This window comes from Delphinus delphis, chromosome 8 (assembly GCF_949987515.2).
Source record: "Delphinus delphis chromosome 8, mDelDel1.2, whole genome shotgun sequence".
Classification (NCBI taxonomy): Eukaryota; Metazoa; Chordata; class Mammalia; order Artiodactyla; family Delphinidae; genus Delphinus; species Delphinus delphis.
In genome coordinates this window covers 47,699,871-47,719,396 of record NC_082690.1, presented here as the reverse complement: position 1 = coordinate 47,719,396, position 19,526 = coordinate 47,699,871, and the positions used below count along the sequence as shown (strand labels likewise).

At 33.3% G+C, this 19,526-nt stretch overlaps 1 protein-coding gene across 10 annotated transcripts in view; it reads right to left on the bottom strand.

Annotated features, from left to right (window-relative positions):
- PICALM (phosphatidylinositol binding clathrin assembly protein) overlaps window positions 1-19,526 on the bottom strand; it is a 107,688-nt gene that overhangs the window by 21,554 nt on the left and 66,608 nt on the right. For 3 of the 10 annotated variants that reach the window (XM_060018144.1, XM_060018146.1, XM_060018149.1), the window contains exons 10-16: window positions 17,579-17,702; window positions 17,170-17,306; window positions 14,866-14,969; window positions 9,583-9,732; window positions 1,866-1,973; window positions 183-314; window positions 60-90 (exon numbers count right to left, since the gene is read on the bottom strand). In XM_060018144.1, coding sequence (XP_059874127.1) covers window positions 60-90; window positions 183-314; window positions 1,866-1,973; window positions 9,583-9,732; window positions 14,866-14,969; window positions 17,170-17,306; window positions 17,579-17,702 — 786 coding nt within the window. Of the gene's footprint in view, window positions 1-59; window positions 91-182; window positions 315-1,865; window positions 1,974-6,094; window positions 6,176-9,582; window positions 9,733-14,865; window positions 14,970-17,169; window positions 17,307-17,578; window positions 17,703-19,526 lie in introns of all 10 variants that reach the window. The other 7 variants (XM_060018145.1, XM_060018147.1, XM_060018151.1 and 4 more) reach the window with 4 other exon arrangements.

The window sequence follows — 19,526 nt, the reverse complement described above, 5'->3', positions numbered from 1 at the left end:
GGAAAGCCTAATCAACCTCTAAATGGCACATAGGGAAAGAATACAAATAAAACACTCACTTCTTAGTGGTTCCATTTCCAATGCCAAGATCTAGGACAGGAGAAAAAGAAAGCATTTAAAAACTAGACTAATTTTTATAAAACAACTTATTTTAAAGATTAAAGAATACAAAAAATACTTACTGCCAACAAGGTTGGCTAAGGATGAATCCAAGTCATCAGATACTAACTTGTTAGGTGGGAGTTTGGCAACAGGAAGACTCTGGTTCTGAGAGGCCACTGTTGGTTTGAGAAGTCCACCTAGTTCATCAAAGCCTTAAAGTTACAAACAGACGAAATAGGATTTGTAAGGAACTTTATGGTGCTACAGCTTTCTAAAGGAGGTCTCTGCCTTTTCTCCTTGTTTGTTTACTGGAGAAGTCCTCCAGGTAAATGGGCACTAATAAATGCTCTTAAGTGGAAAAAGGAGAAATCCACAATTTCAAATCCCTTCTCTGTGAAAGAGAAGGGAATGGAATTAATCCTTCCCCTCAGCTGACAAAATTTTCTGAAGACTCACTTATACCTGAAGCAATACAGGTAAAAAATATATCTCTGTAACTTTGAAAAAAAGTTCCTTTTAAGAAATAATATTTTATAGACCTTTTAATACTCTTCAAAGTGGAGAATGTAAGGTATATGTAAAACAGTATATTAGAAGCAAGTGAAAATGAACCACTAGGTTATCTCTTTTCCTGTCTAAAAACAGCTAGCCTAAATTATACACAAGAAATAGTTAAACTACACTCAAACTGCATAAAACTATCTAGTAAAGTAGAACCCTGTTTAAAAATTAAAAATAAAATAAAATAAATAAAATAAAATCCCTTAAAGTTCTCTACCAAACGGTAAAAGGTGAAACAGATCCAATCAACAAACCACCAAAGGACTGAACGGCACAACCCAGGAATACCAAAGAATATGAAAAAGAAAGTCACCAAAAACAGGGGTTTATAAAATATGAACAATTGGTTTCTATTTCCTTTATCCTTTTTCCCAGCAAGATAAACTCAAGAGGACAAAGTCAAATGCATCAAAAAATGTAATTATAAACCTACTAGTGCACAGAAAAAAATAAATTCCTAGTTCATACACATTCTTTATAAGTTTGCTTCTTACTTTTGTATGTATACTTATGATAACTAATTGTATATTATAAAATTAACAACACCTCAATATATTTCTTTAAATGGCTTGAGTTTAATTACTACACTTACCACCCCATGATTAAGAATATAATTTGGTGCCAACTTTACAGGAACTCAATCTTTACAAAACTTGAAATTACCAAGATGTTAAATGGAAACTTGGCTCTACAGATTTTATAAAGTTCTCTTAAGATGACTAAACAAGCATACTATAAAACAATAAAAAGCCCCTGAACCCACAACTCTGATATTTAGTTATTCTAGCTGTTCATTACACAGACTACCTCAACGAGGCAAGGTACCACAGGTCATATTTTCCTAGTTTTCAAAAAAGCCAATTTCATTTCAGTAAAGGTAAAAATTAGAGTAAAAGGTACAGCATTCTACACACAGTCCCTAGCAATTTAGCAGTCTAATCTGAGTAAAACCTCTTTTTTTCTCTCTTATTTAATAGCTCTGGGAGAAATAAAATCTACCCAGATTCAAAACTGCCACTAAGAAAAGAGTAAAGGCTAACAACAGTCCCTTGAAGCTTTCTTCTAGTGGCTGGGGGAAGAGGGACCACTTCTTTGGCTACCCCAATTTCATCTATTTACACGTTAAAAGGACCATTATCTGTCCTTACACAGACTCTAAACTAGAACATTATAGTAATGTTAATAAAGCAATTTTTTCTTACCCCCAGAATCTACAATAACGTTGGTAGATTTATTTCCAAACACAGATTCAAAGTCAACATTAAGGCCAGCTGAAGGATGTGGCTGTGCAACTGGAGAAGGAGTGAATCCTAAGAAAAACCAAAATGGAAAAAGCTCAATTCTTTAATAACTCTACATCTACAGCTCTTTAATAATGATGACAATAGAATGGAAAAAGCAGTAATTTCCCACAACAAAAACAAAGCCAACCCTTCAAGCAAAATGCTTCCTAGACTACCACATCTCTTGTGATTACATTTTCCAAAACAAAATCATCCCACTAAGAAAACTAACAAAAGAGCAAGTGAAGTTGAACTACTAGTTTGTTTCATTACAGAAATAACATTTTTTGCTTATTTTTTTACCTTAAACTTGTAAGCTGATGTTAAAAAACCAAACACATCTAAAATTCTAGGATTTTGCATGAAGCCAAATTTAATTTAAGGGATCATTTGGGAATAAAATAAGTATTCTGTGGTGCTTTAAAAAAATATGAGTCTACTTAGTATCCCCCAAGAGTCTTTCTCCCTCTACCTACTCACCTTCCATATTTCTCTCTCCTTCCTTCCTTTCTCCCTTCCTTCCTTCGATGGTTAATCAAAAGCTATATGGTTTAAGTTAATTTCAGAAGTGACAGGATTCTGAAAGTTATAACCCACTAATCCTTATGAGCCCCCCCCTTGTGTCCAGATGTGTTCTGAATATTAAACAAAAAACAGACTATTTTCAACACCCAACCACCCTCTAGCTTCAACTTAACTACTTCCTAAAGTGGAGCTGACATGTATAATCAAATATACTAATTTACCTAACTGTTCTGAAACACCAGAAAATTTATTCTTTCCTGTCCATGTTACACTGATGGTGGTGGCAATAAGCCAACAGACACCCAGCTCACGTTGCTGAAACCAGACAATGCTGAGTTAAACGTTAAGATTTTCAATTGTGTGAGGTTGTATTTTGTGAGGTGAGGCTCTGAATTTCCAGAGGCTGACAAGAAGAATTAAAATCATCTAAAACCATTAGGCCTGTCACATGACTTGGGGAGCTTTCAATCACTGAGTATATATCCAAGTAGAGAACAGCCTAGCAAGGATCACAAAGAAGGAATTCTTTTGCTTTGTGGAAGGTTGTAATAAATGGCTCCGGAATTCTCTTCCATTTCTAAATTCTATAAAGTCAGAATGTTAAAAATAAAAAAAAAGTCTGGTATCAGAAGATTAACAACTATATCATTAAAGAGAAGTTAAACTTTTGAGCCCTGAACATAGACTCTCTCTCTCTTCCTGTCCCAACTTTCTGCTAAAGGACTTTCAGTCTATAAGAATCTCACTTTGAACTCTTAATGTATACCACCAGGATATAAAGAAGTACAATAATGCTGTACTAAAAGGACTGATCTTAAAGAAAAACAAAAAGTAGGACAAGATTTGGTGAGAAGTTCAAGAAGGTCCTCAAAGCCAGAGAAGCCAGAAAGCAATGACTTATTATTAACAATGACCCACACAAGCTGGTATACATCAATGATACTACTTTAAAAGTAGCATTTTACATCATAGTATGAATATTCTGTAGGGCACAAAATTTTTTAAATGTACAAATTTGATCTTATTCCATAATTATTTAACCCTTTCTTAACTCAAAGACACTGGTCATACAATGAGAATACAAGCACTATCAAAACATAAAATAATTTAGTAAATAAATCTGACCATTCATCAAAAGGCTCCTAGAATTCTATAGATATACTGATTTAACAGCTCTTTGAAGTGTACAAACTGCTTAAGAAATATACCATGGGCTTGACGGTTCTTCTCCTAACTCCTTACAAAAAGAACAGATGTATCTACTCAAGAAAGACAAAAATCTATCATGCTTAATTATATGCCCATGCTGAACCACCACACATAGCATTCTTTAAATCATCCTGGAAATAATATCTGAGCTATGATATCATTAAACTTTAGAAAACACAGGGAACAATAATTTATAAAGTAGGATGGCATACCAATTTCTCTTTTCCCTTGCTATCTTGTCCGAAATTCTTTCTAGAATTTGATTGATATCAGAGATGAGCCTATCCTTTATAATAACACAAAAACAACTTCATTACTTTCTGTGAAGAGAGGAGCCATCTCCTGAGGTCCCTAGGGGCACCAATCTGTGAAATTATATTACTGCCTAAAAGTATAAAAGCTATGAAAAGATATAAAGTAATCCAGAGCTAGTACCTCAAATTTTAAAAGCTTCTACATAGCAGAAGAATAAACTAAAAGGGAAATACCTAATAAATTATAATAGCTGATTAGATTGTCAACCTTCAATTTTTAAAAGTTACTTAAAGCAAAGTTACAGAATTAATATTACCATTTCAAAAGAGCAGATTTAGGGACCGCCCCCAAAAAAGATGAATAGGCTATCAAAGTTAAGGATAATTTTATGAAATAATCACTACACTGAACTGCCTAACTTTCATTTCACAAAGCCCAATGAAAACTCTGTCACTGAACAGCTCCAGTTCACAGATTAACATTTAGAAACCACTGTACTACAGGGCAAATCTTGAGAGGACAATAGTAAGGTGACGGAAAGGTACAAGATGAAAACGCTTTTGGGACAGAAAGGCAATCCAAACACCTTTGAGAAAAATTGGCTGGGTTGTTTAATAGATTTTGATGGTAGTTCTGTAATAAATAGGCCTCATTCTTTTTTGAGAAAATTACTGCTACTATTTATTAAACATTATGCAAGGGCTTTATAGATAGGTTATTATTTAAACCACACAATAACACTATGAGACAGTTATTATTATCCTCATTCTACAGATGAGGAAACTAAGAGATTAAACAACTTATCCAAGGTAAAATAATTAGTAAGTGGCAGAATCAAGACTTAAACCCCAATTTGTTTGATTCCAGAATCTATTAAGGGTTTTTGGTTTATCCTGAGTATTTCATCTTATATAAATTAGTAGGTAGGAAAATTAGTTTTTATTATTATAGCTATAATAATTATATCTATCAGGACTCTTCAAGTTTTATGAACTTCTTGAGCTTTGAAATAGCGAATACTGGGCTAAAAAATAAATAGCCCTTGGCAATTTAAAAATCTATCAGCAATACAAAAACAATGAGTTTTCAAGATTATATCTGATGATTAAATAATTTAGGTAAGAAGTATACTCCAAGTATGAAATGATCTGCATACACAAGATAATTGCTTTTTTTTTTGGCCTCGCCCTGCGGCATGTGGGATTTTAGTTCCCAATCAGGGACTGAACCCTTGCCCCTGCAGTGGGAGCGCAGAGTCTTAACCACTGGACCACCTGGGAAGTCCCCACAAGATAAGTTCCCAATGCAAGTAGTTTTAATGATACTTCTGTGTCAGGCATTGTGCTAGATGTTATACAGGCATATATGTACACCTCATTAACAATCCTGCAAGACATTATTATCCCAATTTTCATAGTCTTAGAAAGGTTAAATACTTGCTTAAAGTCACACAGGTAAAGGAGTGTAACTGGAATTCACACCCAAGTTCACTGTATTCCAAACATTTTCTTTCTGTTAAATGCCCTCAACAATTCCATTTTTAAACACTTTTAACCATGTCTAATTCTTACTGCCAGTCAAGAACCTCAGTTCTTCAGTTGTGTCAAACCTACTTTTTAATGCCAACTTAACTAAGGTAACAACTCCTATACACAAAAAAATTCAGCTGGATTTTGAGGTCTTATTGCTACTGCACTGGTCTAGACAGAATATATTTGGAAAGATACAGATCAAATTGGTTACACCTCCCTGGAAACTACTTCCCATTTCTATGGCCTTTGCATAGCGCTGGAAAAGTATACTTCTTTCCAGTATAATCTCCCTTCACCTGTGCCACAACTGTTCAAATCAAAATTATCTGCCATTCTATCACTAAGATCTATACACAGAGATTTAAATTCCATAAGCTTGTAATATTAAAATATTATAAACTCTTCTGAAAATTTGAAAGTTTTGAGAATGAATAAAATCAGGAAGATGACAGGCATCCATTCATAAAACAATTGTGTTTAATCAAGGAAAACAAAATTAAGCAAAAAACTACCTGTTCTTCCAAACCAAGTATTTTTTTTCTTACCAACTCATTTTAAGGAAAACAACAAAAAGAAACCCCTCTTGCATAAATAAACTGATAAATTTTAGAGATTATTGTTACCTACCTCCAAATAAACCAGCTACAGTAGAAGGCTCATGGCACATAAGGGTAGTATTACGATAAGCTTGAGTACCACAAAAAGAATCTGACAAGGCATATAAGGGGGGAAAAGAAAGGACAGGAAAAAAAGAAAAAAGAGAAAGAGAAAAGTGAGAAAGTGAGGAGGAACAGTTAAGAGTGGAATGGAGTAATTAAAAACAAACAGAAACAAATAAAAACAAACAAAAGAAAAAACAGAGGAGTCCAAGCCATTGGTGTTCTTCAAATTACAACTTACTAAAAAAAAGCACTTAAGCCTCCATTGTAAGTACTATATTTAAAAAATATATATAAATAATATTCACAACAAATTTTTAAAAATAACCAATACTGCATTTCTTTAGATAAAGAAATATGAACCAGTTGGCTTTTTAGTCAATACCAACATGTCTCCTAATGTCTTCTTTTGCAGATGAGGAAGCAGGCCTAGACAAGGTCACAAACATGGTAAGGCTGAGACCACAACCCACTCCCCTTGACTTACAAATTTCAGTATTCTTACAGCTTTAATGAGGACAAGCTACAAAGTACACTGAGAATCATATCATCAAATCAAGGTCCTCTCCTGGAAGGGTTGGAAGGTATCTACATACCTAACTCTGATTGTTCTTGGTTGTTCTTAATCCTATAGAGCAGGGGTTGGCAAACTACAGCCTGGGGCCTATTTTTATATGCCCATGTGAGCTAAAAATGGTTTTTACCTTTTGAAAGGGTTGTTTAAAAAAAAAAAAAAAAAAGAAAAAAGAAAAGATGACGACTCAAAGATTTTATGCATCCTATAAAAACCTAAAGCATTTACTATCTGGTTCCTTACACCAGAAGTTTCCTGACCACTGTTCTAGAGCACTATCCAACAGAGCTTTCTAATAACAGAAATGTTTTATAAATCCACACAATATGCAGATATGTGCATATGGTACATTATGGTAGCCACTAGGCACATGTGCCACTGAAGAACGGAAATGTGGCTAGTACAAGTGAGGAAGTAAAATTTTAATTTTATTTAACATTTAATTTTAATTAACCTTTAAATGATGACATGTGGCTAGTGGCTAATTAGACTATACAGTGCCAGGAATGGCACACCTTGGGTGGTCCTCTCATGCTCTTACTACTCTGAGTAAGAAAGTATTGGAATTTTTATTACACAACTCTACTTCTCAGGAACTTTCAACTTGCATTGAAAGACTTATTAAAAAGCCTCTTCTAGGACAGGCATCAACAAACTACAGCGGCTTATCTTTGTAAATAAAGTTTTACTGGAACACATCCAAGCTCATGTGTTTATGTCTTGTCTACAGCTGCTTTCACGCTATAATGTCAAAGTTGAGCAGCTGCGAAAGAGATCGTGTGGCTCACAAGCCAAAAATATTTACAATCTGACCTTTTAAGAAAAAGTTTGCTGACCCCTATTCTAGACTAATGCCTAATGGTTTGACATCAGTGGTTTTTAATTTCCCCTTCTGCACTCATTTTCATTAAAAAAGAAAAGTATTTAACAAGTTTTTTTTCTCTAATGACAAAACTTAGCAGATGTGATTTTTTTTTTTAAAGTATACTTCATACTTTCATTTGTATTATTCTCCATCAGAAAGAGGAAGATAAGGGTTTAAATGAAAGTCTGCACTTCCATAAGGGAAAGAGCGCTGCAGAGCAAAGCTGCTGTCTCCTGATTTAGGCTTTGCTCCCACTAGCTGGGTTATCTTGATTAACTTTTCTAGGACTCAGGTGATGCATCCATAAAATGGTAATAATGTTCTCTTACTACTGTGAGAGTTGAGCTGGACCAAACATTCTCTGCAGGTTTTTGCAAACTCTAAATCACCAATTCTATGATTTTAATTTTCAAATGGACCGACTGACCTTGGAGTATATAGCCATCAACTTTACTAATCCGCTTTGCTTTCTGGTCTTCCTCTTGCCCCAAATCATAGGCCTTAAACTTAAAAAACATTAGGAATATGACATTTCTAGGATATTCCTCTTATTACAGGCTTTTTTCCTTGAAAAGTCAAAATAATAATTAACTCTCTCACATGACTTTTATATATTTTTACTCTGTTTTTGTTTATATGTGAAATACCTACAACCTTCAGCACTTAAGGTTACTGTCCTCCATTCTGTCCCCCTTCAGGGGATACAGATGTGACATCCTGAAGCCCATGCACTGCTCTGACCTAAAAGATCTAAATATATAGTCCCAAAGCAAAGACGTATCTGTTTCATATCCCCAAATTAAGGCAACTGACTTAAAAAGATACAAACAGCCATATTTACAACATACAGACTATTCATATTCAGTAAATACGAAGAAAAGATAAACCTAAAAAACCACCACCCCAACAGAACACTCCAAAGATAACTCTAGTTACTCCTTATTACCAAGCAAAAAGGCACTCCATTTGACAAATTTCTAGAGCAACAAAATGTATAATTTAGTTTCAATTACTTTTTATATAATTTTTAAACGTACTACAATAAAGGAATTATTGCAACCAAATATTACACTTTAGAACTATTAGACTAGTTGTATAACTGGAGCACATGCCTTGAAACTTTCTCATATCTCCAACTACTGCTTTCTAGTCACCTTCCATCCTCCCCTCTCTCAGATATATCTAACAGAATATGGCCACATGATCTACCTAGGGTACACAGATGACTTTCTGCATGCTGCTTTAATCAAAGATTTAAATTTGTGTCACCTTACGTTGTTTCTCTGAATTGAATAAAAGCAGTTTTCATCATCTTTTAAGGGGGTTTAGTATCTTTTTAGTAGGATTCAAAAACATTTATTTCAGTTTAGTATGTACTTAAAAACTTATTCTTCCTTGTACAACTTTGGTATGAAATTTTGCCTTTTTACAGATTTTTAGACCACAATTAAGCCTATTCAGTCAAGTTGCTTTTCATTTTCTACTTTTCACCCCAGGCTAACAATGAAATGAGACCCTTAAGATTGGACAGAGGGTATAGTGGGTTTTAGACAATATAAAGTTGTACCATTATTTGAAATTAAAAACGGAGAAAAAAGGAAGATTCAGAAAGCTACTAAGAGTGATAATCACCCTCTTTCTCAAGCAGAGAGGGGAAAATATAAGCACACATAAATACGTAACTAAGTTTAAGAGATGTTACGCCTTCAATCAACTCTCCTAATAACCACCTCTCTGAACTAATAAACAGGATGTAGCATGTGATGCTACAGTATGATAGAGAACAAAACAAAGTCCAATTTCAAAGGAAATTTTCTTTCCTAAAAACTTGCATTAAATAAAATTAGGGATACTGGTGTAAAAAATCTCACTACATTATTGCTCTTTAGTTTACTTAAAAATTTATTATTAAAATACAAAGTAATTATTGCAGTGCTTTAAAAATAATGGATACGTTAAAAAAAATACTTAGGCAGTATAAACATTAATTGGAAAGAAAGGTTAAATGGTACTTTACCAACAAACATTTCATGAGTAGGTGTCCTAGTAGTAAAAGTGGATACATCTGAAGAAATGGGAGGGTGAACATCACCACTACTTTTTGTGAGGAAAGGATTTAAGCTTGGAATGGCATCATCAACAGCATCTACAGTAGCAGAGAAAGGATCTGTGCAGTCCAAGTGCATTATAGCAAAATGAAGAGAGGAAGTAAATTAATTAGTATTGTAATCAGTCAAAAGATGCAAAGTGAAAAGTAGTAGCTATATTATTATTAATCTAAATGCAAATGATCAAATCTAATCACCAAGATAGAAGAAATGCATTTAACATATTTTAAAATGAACCCTCAGAAAAAAATACTTATGTGTCCATAACAACAGTAGCATACGAAGGCTAGATCTGCTTTACATCAGAAAGCCAACAGTCATGTAGTTAAAAAAGAAGATAAGTAAGAACAAAAATGTTTCTATAAAAGAGCCATCTACCCTGAACCGTGTTCCCCACCCAAGGTGGGAGTGTATCAGTTCTGGTGGCATAGCTATGTTTACTCACATAATTGATATAAATAATTCAAATGTGGAATAAGCAGTATTTCAAAAGCCAAAGGGAATTAGGGGTTTCTAACATGTGAATATAAACTCTTGTATGGGTTCAGATGTAGGAAACAAAATAATAAAGACGAAGAAAAGGTCTAATGATGGGAAAGGAATTTTAGAAAAATTAAGAACAGAGACAAAAGACTGGCCATCCCAGTAGACTGGGATTAGCTTTGAAGGCCTAGCTATGAGTTTTAAAGCCTAAATGATTTGGAAGGAATAACAAAAGTATTGTTCCCTACTAGAATGGTACCAAATATGTACTTTATTATCAAATTTAGAATCACATATTTACTATACCTATACCTCATTCAAGATAACTGTCACTGTAATGACTGAAAGCCATTCATCATACCTTAAGTTAATGGGGAGAAGAAAAAATAAAGAGCAGCGAAAATATAGTGTCATAATTTTTTCTCTTATAACACAATTAAAAATGAAAAGATACTCCTGTACTTCCAACCAGCACCTGTTCTTGCCTCTTCTAGTCTAGTTTGTGGTCCTTACTTAAGAATACAGTATTAAGCACTGTATTTTACTCTAAGACTGTATGACAAAACAATAAGGAAGCAATGGCCTAAGGATCAGCTTCTGCAAAACAATATAGGCACACTTTATCCTTAAAGTCAATAAATTCAAAGCTAGTGTTCCACAAATCCTGCAACTGCAACTTTAAAAAGAAAAATATCAAGATAATATTGAGGTCATTGTATGAAGTCCTACAAACATCAAAACTCACTGATGTACTATTCTAACTCAAATGATCATGTTAAACATCTTTCCCACCCCTCCACTTCTCAATAAATGGAAATATGGGGGAAGAGAGTCAGAAAAAATAATTCAGAAATAAAAAGCAGAAAATAGTCAAAAACAAGATTCATTTTTTTGTACTAAAATAAAAATGTAATGATGACCGCTCTAACTCCTTGTTGTATAAGAAAGGATTTGCGTTAAGTTTAGAGTTGACCAGTTTGGTTGAAAGTACTACTTTTAAATATTTGATAGAGGCATGGAGTTTTTAAAGTACATCATACTTTGTTGGACAAGTAACACAAAACTTCTCTCTGGTTTTCCATGCAAAAGAAGTCATGAGAGAAGTCATTCAAAAAGAGTACACATATTTCTACAACAGATCTATTAGGTTCATGAGAAAAGACATGTTTGGAAAAAGTTACTAGTTATCTGCTATTCTATTGATTGACACTTTTTACCTAAGCACTTAATATCAATCATTTCCTATTATATGAAACATCCTAAAGAAGAATATGCAGAAATGCATAAGTGAATCTGTATATTTAGATCAGTCAGACAATAAGAAAAACCAGCTCTTAATCTACCTTGACAAAACACTACTACTATGGGTAGCAGATTAACATCATTTAGATTAGATGACGATTTTTAAATCTAAATGTTAGTCTACTATACCATAAATGATTAATTCAAATTCATTAAAGATAAAAAAAATAGTAATAATGTTCCAGCTATTCCAACTTAAACTGTACTTATCAGACTGGCAACTCTAAAATTCCTTATACTTTTAATAAATACTTTTTTCCATTATTTTTATCATTATTCACTTGAAAGTTTAATTTTATGTTACATTAGAGTCATAGAAAAATAATGCAAAAAATTAAAACAAAAATAGTACCAGTCATATTACAGTCTTGAGGTAAATATTTGATATCTATGTTTATTCACAGAAAATTGAGAGTTTTCATAGTGTTGTGTGTCTCATGCCAGCTGAGACTAAAACAAATTCAACTTCAGAAAGGGTCATTCTTTTTTACCTGAATTAAATTTTGAAATCTTGCTTAAAATATACAACAGTATACTTAACCTGGTAATACTGTATATTTTTAGATTTGCTGTAACTCAAAGTTTTCAAGGTGATGAAAACTGATATCTCAAGATATTAGTATTCAACACCAAGTGCTTGTTTAGATGCCAGACCATTTCTTGAAAAATCAAAGGCTCACTAATAATGCAATGAGAGAAACAGGAGAGCTTGTGTTCTCTCTCTTCAATGTTCATTTTTAGGTGGAACCATAAAATGCCTCTCACATTAAACATACGAACTTTACCTCCTCTTAACTCTAATCACTAACCTAGCTGTGATTGGGAATATACATCGTTTCTGTGGTGCATATAAGAACTAAATTAAATACCAAATCTGTTGTTAACATCCATTTTTAGCAAATGAGAGCAAGGAAAGCATAGAATAAGATTTTAGAATTATCAAAAAAAAAGCATACCTCTGTTTCGTCACATACTATAAAAAGCATGATGTAAAATGCTACATATTTCAAATGTTCAGGTAAATGGTTAACGTCAAAAAAATGCCTTTTAGAATTTACTGTTATGATCAAAGCTTTTTATATATAAGATTTATTTATCTTAGTAACTTTAATTTTAAAAATAAAGTAAGAAGTCTTAATCTGAATGTCATGGGTATGAACAATACAATGACTAAATTAGTAAGTATTCAAAGTTCTTGGCTTAAAATACTCTTCCACTATCCAATTATGCAGAAGTCAAAACTCTGAAATTATCACCAACTCAGAAGCCAAATATCTTTATATGAAATATAAGACAAGATTTCATTCTTCTTAAATTGAGGGGTTTATATAAGATCACTGTCCTTTCCTCGTATATAATTGTAAGCTTTTGGAAAAATAGTAGTCAGTTGCTACTGCCTCTGCTCTCAACTATACTTGATAATACTTTTTTTTTTTTAAACAGTTTAACAGTGTCACTTGGACACAGCAAGCCTAATGTTAAAATATGGGGGAAATTTTGATGAAAATAGTACATAAACCAAAATAACCTAAACTATAAAAGGAAATCATGATTAAATGTACTCCCACACTGTATTCACACACAAATTGCCATGGAATATTTCTTCTAACAGAATATAAAACAATTTTTACAGGCTGAAATTACTTAAAATTATTCTCCTACAGTAACAGTCTATCTGCCTTCATATATGAGCTCAATAATTCCAAGCAGAAACTTTGTCATTGTTAGAATTAATTGTACATGGTATCCAGACAAAATAATTTCACAGTTCAGTTTCATTGAAATGTTATATTAGTCCTCATTAAGCCTTCTGTAAAATTTTTCATCTATCTAAAAATACAACTTTTCAGCCTTAATTTTAGAAAAACTGGTTTGTTTTTTTAAAAGGTGAGCAAGCTAAAACTGCTTAAACGGTCATGTTAATCCTACTAATGTTTCCTAAATCAATTCACAATAAGCAGGAAATAAGCATGTAAATTTTGGCAGATTAAAAATCCTAAAATTGTAATGACTGTTAGGATATTAAGAAAATGCTTTCTTAACCTTAATTTGCTGTCTACAGATCATTCAGATAAATAATTCTAAAATATTTACTGACTTTAAAACTAGCTTATCATTTTTAGAAATTACTCCCAGATCTTAAGATTTAGCTAAATTAAACTAGCTTTCAAAATCAATTAGTTTTAAAAATCAAGTTATGGCTCACAAAATTAGTCTAAAAATCTAGTATTTTAGTGTTTCACTATTCCTGTTCCCTGCCCTGTCTTGAACCACAAATAACCTGCCCTCCAAAAAAGAAAACGTCTAATCATTCAACAAATATTTACAAAGTACATGTTATATATCAATAAGTGTTCTAGGCATCAGGGATATATCACTCAACAAAACATTTTGGAGCTCTTCCCTTCACATAGTTTACATTCTATTATATAAAATATAGTCTTAAGAAATAACTATTAAAAAACCCCTAAAAAGTTATTAACTCAAATCAGTGAAATAAAGATGAAAAAGTCGAATACACCATAAAAACTCACTAGAACAATGAATCCTGCTATGGGAAGTAAGCTAGTCAATTCCGATTTTACATGTGACCAACATAAATGTTAAGGTAGCTTGCCATTCTCTAACGGTTCTCTAGACAGTGTCCTTTCTCAGAGTATCTTTCCCTCCCAAATAATTTTTCAGTGTTTATAAAATAATATTGATACTTACATAAAAACAAACAGAAGTACCAAAACCAAACAAAGGAAATGATTTGAAAACATACTAAATGTCTAAGCAAAACTGCTTAAAAACTGACATGGACTAGGCTCATTCCTTCAAAGATGCCAGGTCATGATCATAATATGGTCACCTTAAGATCAAAGAACTACTCAAGGTCAGCAAACTTTCCTGTTGGTACTAGGGGAAAAATTCTTTGAATACCAAAATCTTGCAGGTCTGAATTAAATCAACATTTTAAATACAAGTAGCATAAAGTTTGTCATGACATTCCTGCAGAGAAGCTAGTGCACTGCCTGATAACACCATCCGAATTTTATTAGAACTTTTATTAGATGAGTTTTCCCCTCTGCAAGTAAATTTTTTTTTATATACCAAAGGTAAGATAACCATTACATATTTTTGGGTAATAGAACAGAAATTCAACATTGAAAGAATGATTTCACAACTAAACATACATTTGGTCCTTTTTCATCTTCATTAAACTTCATTTCATAATTTAATTGAACATACATTCCAAAATTGCATTTATAAATGAATGGAAATGTCTTCAAGGGGCAAAACAACTTCACTGTCATATTAATATTTTTCAAGTACTCATGTATCAAGTGTAAGGCAAGTAAACCCCACAGAATGGGGAAGGGAGATGCCTATACAACATACAAAGTAAGTTCATTAATGCTTACCTCCCCATGTACTTGCTACCTGAGAAGCAGCTGACATAGGAAGTACAGATGGGTGAAAAGTTGGCTGTTGCAAATCAAGCAGATCATTTGGTAGCTTTGATGTGCTAGGAAGATATTTTGAAAAGATGCTTTATTTATTAGATAAACTTTGCTACATTAGCCACTCCCCTCATCCACCCCGGTAAATAAAAACATTAAAAAGAAAAGTGAAAAAAGAGTCCCAATAATATAAATCTCCAAAGGAAAAACAGGTGCAACAAGATAACAGTTGCATACCCCTCACGTAACAGCATATTTCTAAGGAGGCCTGGAAAATTATTCAAGTACCATATCTTAAGTTTACATAGGATTCAAATAATAATAGCCCTTCTGGAAAGAATCAATGACCTCCCCAGGAAAAAACTAATTTCTTTATTGAAAAGAACCTAGAACCTAAACAACATAATTTTAAAATATGAAACGTCATGGCAATTAATTTTTTTTGAAAGCAATTTGTTTTCTTAATCTTCAAAAAAACTTCAATTAAATTTGCAACACTAATACTCCTACAAAGTAAAATACCTGTTAACCTTACCTTTATTGCTTCAAATATCAAACAACATACCAACAATACATGGAAAAGCTTATACATGCATATATGATATAAATTTACAACGAAGCCACCCCATTACATAACTCTAGGGGAGTACTACTTACGTAATATATTTCGTGTTACGTGATTAAGGAACAACACAAAAAAAGATCCCAGTTTCCATGAATTGAGGCATTATGTGTATCTCAGCATAGATTATTTTTAACTTACACTTATTCAAAAACAAAAGTTTTGAAGACATATCTTTCAGATGTAAAACGTAGTTTTATAAGTAGATAAATCAAAATACAAATGCATTTAGTGCTTTGGGGAAAAATACAGAATATGCAATAAGCATTCTGTAATAGGCTGTAGGTTTGTCCTCAATTACTGTTAAAAAGGTGAAAATGTTGAGGGTACTAAGTGAAATAAAAAGATTAGTTCTTTACCTAATAATTTGTTTCATCCTCAAACCGTCAACATTCTTTTCCATTTACCCCCATCCCCCCACCCTACTAAGACAGACTTCTTTTTAAGGTCCCTAAGTGAAAAACTTGACACTTAATGGTTCAGTGTTACTGGGGACTAAGGAAGGTATTATACAAAAATCAAAACAAACAAAAAGATAAAGCTGAAAGAGAAACACATAGCTAAATTCAACATCTACTAAGACTTCAGAGAGCAGGTAGCAGCTGAGTTAGTAAAAGTTACACTGAGCTGTGACAGGAGTCGGTAGGTGGAAGGGAAGACCATTTAAGGATGAGTTAATAAAATGAACAGCAACAACAACAAAATCAAAGAAACACAAGCAAACAAAACACCCCATCACTCTCTATGTAGCATTTACCATGCACTAAGCACTGTGTTAAACCCTATACTAGTGATCCTGTGACCCTGGCAGAAATGAAAATTCTTGGGCCTTACCCTGCAGGTGGGGCCCAGAAACCTGTGGTTTAATAAACCCTCCAGGCGATTCTAATGTTAGGTAAAGACTGAGAACCACTGACTTATACCATACATTATCTTGCTTGGAAACTGAGGTTTAAAAAAAAAAAAAGATTAAGAAATAAATAAACCAGGATTCAAACCAGAATCTGAACTTCAAATTTCTCTAAACCACTCTGAGGTAAAACATAGGAGGAATTTAGAAAAATCCAGTTATTCCAATTTGCCTGGAAATATAATATTCCTATTGTTAAGCAGCTTGAAGTTGGGCTGGTAAGCTTCAATACCACAGAAATCTGGCAACTAAACTCTTATTGTGTTCCAGATTACTGAGTTTGAGTTTAACACCAGGGACTAGATATGAAAAACATTTAACATCCAATGAAAGGATATCCTGAAATACATATCATACATACATATCCAAGAGTTATATACAGGGTCTTGAACCATTAGACACTTCACAAATGTGTTTAACTATAGTTAATTTTTTCACAATGAAACGTTTGCCCAGAGATAACCCACCACCTTTCCAACTGGTATACCACCACCTTTCCAATTGCTATAAGTCTATCATTTAGCCATATCCCATTTCTTAAATATTTGAAATATAAAGTCTTTCACTTTATATTTAGCTATTATACCACTACCACCATTTATCACTACCTCCTTTGTGTGAATTTATGATTACAAAATCATGTATCAAACTAAACCTGAAAAACTCTGCAAAATTTCTGTTAGAAGTCTTTAAGCCTAAGTATTCAAAGGTAATCATTAACCACTCCACCTACCTGTTAGAAGAACTAGGGGTAGAAAATATGTCAATGGCTGGTGCAGTCACTATACCCCCTGCTGAGGTGGACACAGGAGAGGCTGCAGTTGTTAAAGAGGTATGAGGTTTCTTTGCAAGTTCTTTTAGGCGCTGTTCCTGTTGAGAAAGGGAACTACCATAAGGAATCCAGAAACCAGATTTGTTTGTATGGCCTCTGAAAAAAAAAAGCATTTTCTAATTTTGTTTTGATAGCAGAAAGGTATTCTCTGTTTTGCAAGTCATTCAATGTCAGGATGAAAAATTAGACTACTGAATGTCACCCCATTTGTACAAATATTTATTAAATACTGTTAGTCTGTACAGAAGTCCCAGTTACTTTATGAACGCCTATACTTGTTTTTCCAAATAAAGAGAATGCACACACCTACCTTTAAAGCTTTTAAACGAGCCTGTTCTTCCTCTAATGCTGCCTGCTTTTCCCTTTCATCCACTTTGGTAAGAGACAGGCCAGTGCTTGCCAGGGAAGAGACTGCATTGGAAAGTGTTGTTGCCCTTGGATAATCAGACAAAGGTAATTTGGTATTTTGCCAAACATTTATTTCACTGGTTATGAAATGGTCTAGCAAGCTAGCCATGGATAGGCACCATAATTATGAACTAAACTTATGGAGTCAAAACCCATACTTCAGATGAAATATTCTACCCACTGACCTAGAGGATTATTAGAAATTAGTTGATCTACACATACATTCATTTATTTTTTTAAAGTAAGTGTTAGACTTTGGAAAGGGTTCACAGTAAAGGTGAGGGACATTGCCTCTTCCAAGCCCCAAGGTAGGGAACCAATGCAATTAGAGAAGAGCTGACATACTTCTAGGAAAACCCTGATGTGTAAAAAGTATTGAATTTCTCATAGAAAATGATCTTCTGCTAATTTACAGCCTGGGTTTGGCAGTACTACTACAGAATACTAAAACATAAGTACCAGCAATAAATAATGTATGTCTAGGTATGTTTCCCTTATAATAACACCCAAAGATGTCATTCCCAGAGGATCCACAGGTTCTCTCAAAGGAAGATCAGTTTCATTCCAGTCACTGGTCCATCTGGCTCCCCCTTTCTGTCTGCTACCCTTTTGCCAAGCTAGAATTTTCTTTTCAAACATATTATATATGCACAATACATCATCCCTTACTGATGGATTCACAGCAAACCACCTCATTTCTCTTATATCAAAACCTTATCCAGATCATAAACCCCAACATTTAATTCCCCAATGTTATTAATCCTAGGCAAAATAAACATGTGTGGTAAAGAATTCTAACAGGAAACTACTCCTCAGTGACTGCTACTAATTTTCCTTTTCTCACACACCAAACACCATTAATTTCTACTCTAAGCACACAAGTGGAAAAACTAAGTTTTATGTAAAATCAATTTTATAAATGAGCCAATATAAAGATATAACTCAGAAGACAAAGGAAGAGTAATACTGCTGTGAAGAAATACAAGAAACCCAGAAAATTTTATGTTAAAAAACATATGAGGTAAATCGGTGTACCTGAGCTACCTGGCTATATTTTTCATTACTTTCTCAAATAATCGGACCTTATAACTTGGCTTATACTTCTAAAAACCTACTAGAAAATCCAAAGAACAAATCTACAATTAAAAAGCATTAAAATCCAGTAATGACATTTTCCTTTACAAATTACTTAAATTTTGTTGCTAAAAAAAAAAGTTCTGAAACAACAATCAAAAAGAAGAAGAGTTCTCATCATACTTCATACAAATTTCTTCTTCATACTGCTAAAAGGAAATCTTCATAAGAAAACATGAGAATTACTCAAGTTACTAACCAACACAAAAATCACGTTACAAGGTCAATAAGCGATGATGTATATTACTTTCAATTTGCTGGTCTTGGTCTTGGAAATCAGCTAAAAGTCTAATAGAATGATTAAAATATGTCCACAGTCAACCCCATAAACTGGCATTAGAGAAAGATGATGAAATCTTATGTCAGACATCCTAGGTTTGAGTCCCAGAATTACTACTGCATACTTCACAGGGCTATTGTGAGGGTTAGTCAAATCTGTAAAAAAGGCATCTTGTAATTATAATACACCATATGAACCTATGCATTTCATCTTAAAGAGAAATACTGACACTATGAACACCATTCTAAACCACGTAGTTTTCACTGCCATCATCTTAACAGATGCTGACATTTACTGAAAATTAAGAACTATCCCCAAAACTTACATGTGTTAATCCTTAACAGCAACTCTCTGAGGTTGATACTATTATTAAACCGACTTACAAATGGTTAAATCAAGATAAAGAGAAGTTCAATAACTTGGAACTTCAGCTAGA